The 6,285-nt window shown below is 33.9% G+C and overlaps 2 protein-coding genes across 3 annotated transcripts in view; one reads left to right on the plus strand and one right to left on the minus strand.

The window, feature by feature from the left end:
* The first annotated feature begins 1,340 nt into the window (after positions 1-1,340).
* On the plus strand, positions 1,341-3,024 carry LOC100180744 (probable ribosome biogenesis protein RLP24). The gene is made up of 3 exons (XM_002130709.5): positions 1,341-1,534; positions 1,855-2,042; positions 2,510-3,024. The coding sequence occupies exons 1-3, from the start codon at positions 1,391-1,393 to the stop codon at positions 2,670-2,672; spliced, it is 495 nt and encodes a 164-aa protein (XP_002130745.1). The 5' UTR covers positions 1,341-1,390; the 3' UTR covers positions 2,673-3,024.
* A 91-nt stretch (positions 3,025-3,115) lies between these two features.
* LOC100178373 (UDP-glucose 6-dehydrogenase) overlaps positions 3,116-6,285 on the minus strand; it is an 8,833-nt gene continuing 5,663 nt past the window's right edge. The window contains exons 8-11 of one of the 2 annotated variants that reach the window (XM_026837502.1): positions 5,870-5,975; positions 5,624-5,756; positions 4,575-4,679; positions 3,116-3,561 (exon numbers count right to left, since the gene is read on the minus strand). In XM_026837502.1, the coding sequence (XP_026693303.1) occupies positions 3,466-3,561; positions 4,575-4,679; positions 5,624-5,756; positions 5,870-5,975 (440 nt within the window). In that variant the 3' untranslated portion in view covers positions 3,116-3,465. Of the gene's footprint in view, positions 3,562-4,561; positions 4,680-5,623; positions 5,757-5,869; positions 5,976-6,285 lie in introns of both variants that reach the window. The other variant, XM_026837503.1, reaches the window with a different exon arrangement.

Consider the following 6,285-nt stretch of genomic DNA (forward strand, 5'->3'; position numbering starts at 1 on the left):
AAATCACTACCTCTTGCAAATAAAGCAAAAAAAATTAAACAGTTCTTTAACAGAAACGTAATATTAAAAACAAGGGCCGGATTGACAGTTTTGCGTTTAGTTTTACAATTTTGTTGGCTGTTTAAAACGAGAACTGCTTGGAGAAAAAACATATTTAGAATAAAAGAAAATAGCTGAAGTTAAACGAGTCGGCCGTACGACTTGCACAACATCTAAAAAAATCTTATAAATGTACGATTGCCTTGAAATAGAAATAGCTTCTTTCTCTCAAAAGCGTTTTTTTTCTCGTATGACGAGTAATCAAGGCAAGCGGTGGTTACCTTTCCTCTCCGTCTTTCCTGTTCGGCCGGCATTCAATAAGGCGCAAGTGAACATTATTAGATGATTTTTTAACCAGTTGTGCTCGTAAAACACGAATGCAACATTTTTGTTCGGGCAACTATAGTAACTAGCGATACAGAAAATATAAAATCTCTTCCATGCACAAATGCACATTTCTTCCCCGATAAAGTTTGGACTTAAGATTTCTCTGTCAGAAATTTTAACACATAGAAATAGTATACCGATAATGTCGAATTTCTATGTAAATGTATTTCACATGTGTTATTATGTACGTAGTCATATATTACAATTTACTAACTGTGTAACAGTTTTATATGATAAACTACATTCTGAGTAAAAATAAAACTAGGTAGTTTTAGTTTTACAGTGCGCAATACTATAGTAGACCAGAGTCGTATAAACACCGAGTAGTCCAACTGCCGTCTATGTGTGTCCAAAATAGAGCAAAAGTGGTGACTTTGACAAAGGGTTTAAACGAACTTGTTAAGTTTTGTATGTGTTTTTCTATTGTGGGAAGGTGTAAAACAGCTTCTATTTACCTTACCAAACATTTTTTAGAAAAAATGTATAAATTTAGCCGCATTAAATGACTAAAACGTCGCAAATCAACCGCTTCTAATTCTAATTTTTGACTTTTTTTGACACAGAAAACAAATAACACATGTTTTTTACATTTTTCAACCTTTAAATTTGTTTTTAGGCCGAAGTTTTTCTGTAATTTACCGAAAAACATACATTTTCCCTATACCTACTGTGTTATTTTGGACCCAAATTGCCGTTCAATTTGTGTTTTACGTAACAATGGGTTGGACTAATCTGTATTTCTATGGCTCTGTAGTAGACCACGTAAACGTTATAAAAATTCAGCACTGCAACCACGATAGTCCTTTAGCTTGTGTCCAGTTAAAATTGGTTTTAAAGTGGTACGTTCCTTAGGTCCCACTGATACCCACTCCACTGAATACTTTTTTATGAAATAGTCTAGCCTTCTGTCGAAAATTAACACCCTTATTAAACAAACAGACACATAGAATCAAAGTTAAATAAAATGAGAATCGAAACTTGTTCGTTTTGTTCGTCACCAGTCTACCCAGGACATGGAACTTGCTTTGTGAGAAATGATTGCAAAATTTTTCAGTTCTGCCGCTCCAAATGTCATAAAGCATTTAAAAAGAAGAGAAACCCAAGAAAGGTATTGTGTTATTGACCTAAACATTTTCCTAATTTCTGAATAATCTGTACTGTCTTTCCTGTTTAAATATGTTTTGTCATGATATTGCATAATTTTTACGCACACTTTTGTTTGTATTAAAAGACAAACTTCATAACCATTAAACATCAATGGACCGTTTGTCTGCTAGGTGCAACGACCATGCTTACTTTTTTCCAATTAAATGTAAATAAGATTTTAACTCTTAAGCATGTATATATTTTTTTTAAATCTTCACTATTGTAATTGAAGAGACAAAGTGTTCATTATTATTAAGTAATAAAGTGCATGTTTACCAATAGGTAAAATGGACCAAAGCATACAGACGTACACGTGGTAAGGATTTAACCAATGATGCATCTCTTGAATTCGAAAAGAAGAGAAACTGCCCGATTAAATATGATCGCCAGGTCTGGGAGAAGACTGTCAAAGCAATCCAGAGAATTGATGAAATTAAAACTAAGAGACACAACCAGTTTATCATGAACAGGTAATGTAGGGATTTTATAGGAAGTTTAACATATGCTTCCATGTTTAATTTCTTTATTTATTCTTCTAACAATTTAAGGAAATAGTATAGACATTAAAACTCAGAAGGATATGTTTCACCTGTCAATGTCCCAGTTTGTAATTCCTGACGCGTTATGGTTTTTACTGTTATATGGTTGAGTGGAAGACGGGACACCTTTATCACATAATATCCAGATATCCTGTTCGCGTTTTAAACAATTAACAACGATCTATGGAAGTCGTCAAGATACAGTTTTTTAATTCTTTTGAGTTTTTGTTGTTTACTACTAAACATGACGATAAAATAGAATGAAAAGGTGTTCTATTTCCCCCCCACCCTACTATACAATTAATACTACTGAACTGGTATGTACAACTGTGTTTCACAACTTAGGTAACCAACATAAATTTGCTAAGATATATCTTAAGTTTTATCATTCACTGCAGGTTGAAAGTCGGTAAGAAGGTAGAAAAGGAAGCGGACATTAGAGAAGTGAAGAAGAACATCAATCTCATCAAATCTCCTGCCGCTGGACTCATCCAGAGAAGAGAGGAAGAGCAAATTGTAGAAGTGATGCCAGAAGAAAACCAACAAATGGAGGAAGTTTAGAACTTTCTTTGCTTTTCTTTTATACCACTTCGTCTTAACATTTCTCTATTGCCTGCAAGTTTTACTCGGATTTTTAGTGCTTAAGTTCTACCCGGTTCTCTCTGGAATCCTCATTAACTGATAATGAATTGTAAACCCTACCTTGCTAGCTGAATCATACAAATTTAATGTATACTGGTGGCCAGCATTCTATTCCTAATTTAAACATACATCCATACATGTGCACAAATCAGAAATAAACTGGAAACCAACAACCTAAGTAAGCTATTACTCTATCTTACGATTGTATTGCTAATCTTGACATAAACTAGTGTAGAATTTAAATCGGAAATAAACTAAAGACCAACTTCAATATTGCTCTCTTTTACGGTCAGATTGTTAGAACTGAAAATGATTACATTACTGATTAGAGGTACTTAATGGTTCAATGTCAGACAGCATTGTTTAGTGATATGGTAGGAGACTTTATTGCTACAAAGAAAATGAACAGATTCGATACTTGAGTGCAGTTGTGACATGGGTGCTTCATGATAAAAAAGTAAAAATTTTAATAGTTAAAATAATTTAAAAAAGTTTTTTTGTGTCCTTCAGGTCTAAAAACTGCTTAAAAGTTAAAAGCAATTGCAACAAAACTATGAAAGCGAATTACCATTTCATTGCTAGCAAAATTGTTGGTTAAATTAAAATATTGCCATTGTAGATTGGTACTGTAGATTAGTACAGGTGAGTGATTTCTAAACGCAGCCGTCTCGTTGGCTATTTACAATACATTTCTCTGAATATATTGAAGATATCAGGGTAATACTCTAGATGATGGAAGAAGAATGTCACTTGAAGTTGCAGCTTGGAAAATACTGTTTCCGGAGAACTGTTTCCCGAGGACATTTACCTATACAAAACAACAAACATTTATTTTATGGAATTTTTAGAAAAACCACCTTGAAGATGACAACCTACACCAAAAAATAACAAGAGGCATGTACCTGAACAACCCAGCGCAATGAAATTAATAACGATAAACAATACATGCAACTGAAAACTAAGTGGTAAACAAATTAGCGTTCGATTATGGCGGGAAATAAAGGGATATTCAACATTAGCGTTAAAGCAGGGCGGCATTACCAGTTTTTTAATTGTGATACATTTCGCATTACAACGACTATTTCAAGTCCCTTATTTGAATAAAAAAAAAAAGAAAGGTTAAAAATGAGAAGTTAACTTTAAATTAAACATAAAGGTAGACCATAGACGTGCACTGTGTAGTCTTCGTTAAATAGAACAGGACGAACATAAGGCAAATAAACACGCAAGAAATTCAACCATGCACAATAAACTAAGAAGAAAAGAAATGCGCTGGCATCGAGTAAATGTAACTTAGGGCGACACTGTACATTACAAACTTAAAAAAAATATTCTGATCTAACTCCACTCCAGTTTGTACTGAATGGAGAAATAGCATTGTACCCAAACATGTTTTTATTTTGAATATGTTTTAGCATTTACATGTGACAATAGTTTTAGCCCATGTCTCTAGCCCTGAAATTAAGCTTTTGAGGATTGACACTTAACTATGCTATCACTCTGACCATGTTTGTCTTTGAGCAATACACTTAACGACAATTGCTTCAACTCAGTGCAGTCTGTAATGGGTTGTCTAAATTTTCAGCCATTTTTCTTTAAAAATAACTCCAAAAAAACAATAACGAAGTTACATTATGTGGTAGCTAAGCAGGCACAAGGCGTGTGAAACAAAACTATAATTGTATAATACCTGTGCTAGCCAAGCGAGAATTAAATGAATAAATTATAAATGAATTATAAAACTTAGGTGTGTGCAAAATAAAATATATTGAACCCCCACTTCCTGTCTAAGTAATTACAAGTCGTACCCATTAAGAGTACCTCGAACCCGATGTCCAATAACTTCTCATAAGGCAGAATACCACGACCATCAAAAATAAATGCCGGTTTCAACATCGAATTAAAGATCTTTTCGAAGTCAAGTGTCTGTTTAATAAAACTGCATGTTTAATTCATAATACTGCATAAGTTTTCGAATATAAATTTAGGTATAATCTAGTTTTTCAAATGCAAATTTATGCAGAACTGCTCTGCTTTCTAATATCAGATACAGTAGGCATTAGCTGAGTTACAGTTTTCAGATACAGTAGGCTGAGTTAAGGTGGCTGTACACAGTGTCTGGCGTGCGTATTTGAAGTCGTTTGCAAACCCTTGTCCAATTCCGCATGCGGCAGCGCAATTCGGACAAAACAGACTTCTGGATACTGTGTACAGCCACCATTACTGTTTTTTCCAAATAAATCACTGTGTGGGTAGGGTTTATGAAATATTGTGGTACGAGGTTTATACATGTACCACTTGTATAGTATTCTGTGTTGTTTATAGTTAGTAACAATTGGCTTATCTCAACTGTACAAGATGCACTGTGCATACATCGTACGACACAGGACATAGCATGAAAGGTAGCATGCTAATAATCCCACAAAGATTCTGTGTACTAAAGGGGAGCATGAAAAGGTATCATTCTAATAATCTAATAAATGTACTGTGTATTTAAGGGGAGTTAGTGCATGAATTCATATTATTTACTCAGCTAACATTAAAGAAAGGGAGAAATGTCTCTGTTAATAAAAGGCACTACTACCACACCCTCTATGTACACTACTACTTCATAGTGAAAGGGAATAGCTACCAAGTACTTATACTAAAATTTTGAGCGTGGTTTAAGACTTAAAGGACAATCTAAAAGAATGAAACAACAGTTAAAATAAAGCTATTTAAATTTTACCTATTATAAAACTACATTGTTTTTGATGTATCATCCTACAATAATTTAGAATTTTAATTTTATTGTTTCAAATAAGCAGTACAAGTCATTAAAAAATGATATTATGCAATACAACATTGGAGTGGTATGATCTACCCCCTACCTTAAACATGTCCCATTCAGTACATACAGCAATGGCATGAGCACCTTGGCAGGCAACATAAGGGTCGTCACAAACATCAATGAGTTCTCGTGCTTTCTCTGGACACTCTGATATAGTAGGGTGCTCCAATTCCCTTTAAAAGTTTAAATGTGTTTAGGAAAGTTACCAGTTACCGCAAGAATTTGGTGCAAACCTGTTTAAATTAGGAATATTAATTATTGGGGGTAAAAAACATGAGCAACTTACACCATAATCTGTTTGCTTGGGACTTTTGGGTCATAGATTTTGAGGTTAGCTCCTTCATCCATCAAGTACTTTGCCACATAGATGGCAGATGACTCTCTTGTATCACCTACAATGGTTTAATGTTGTTCAAAAAAGGTTGCTGTTTTTAAATATACCCAGAATATAAGGGATTATTTTCAAATGACTTATGTAGACACAAAAACACAAAAGTCATATTTGCCACACAACCTATGACACGATGTCACTATGACTAAGCAAAGCAGGATAAAATAAACACAATATTTGTAATTTTAAACTTTATTAACTGAAATTGTGCACCTTTAAAACACATGACCAAAAATCACCTGTATCTTTCTTGAATGCAAATCCCAGCAAAGTGATCTGCTTCCCATAACACAGTGTTGTACACTGACCTA

This window comes from Ciona intestinalis, chromosome 14 (assembly GCF_000224145.3).
Source record: "Ciona intestinalis chromosome 14, KH, whole genome shotgun sequence".
Lineage (NCBI taxonomy): Eukaryota > Metazoa > Chordata > Ascidiacea > Phlebobranchia > Cionidae > Ciona > Ciona intestinalis.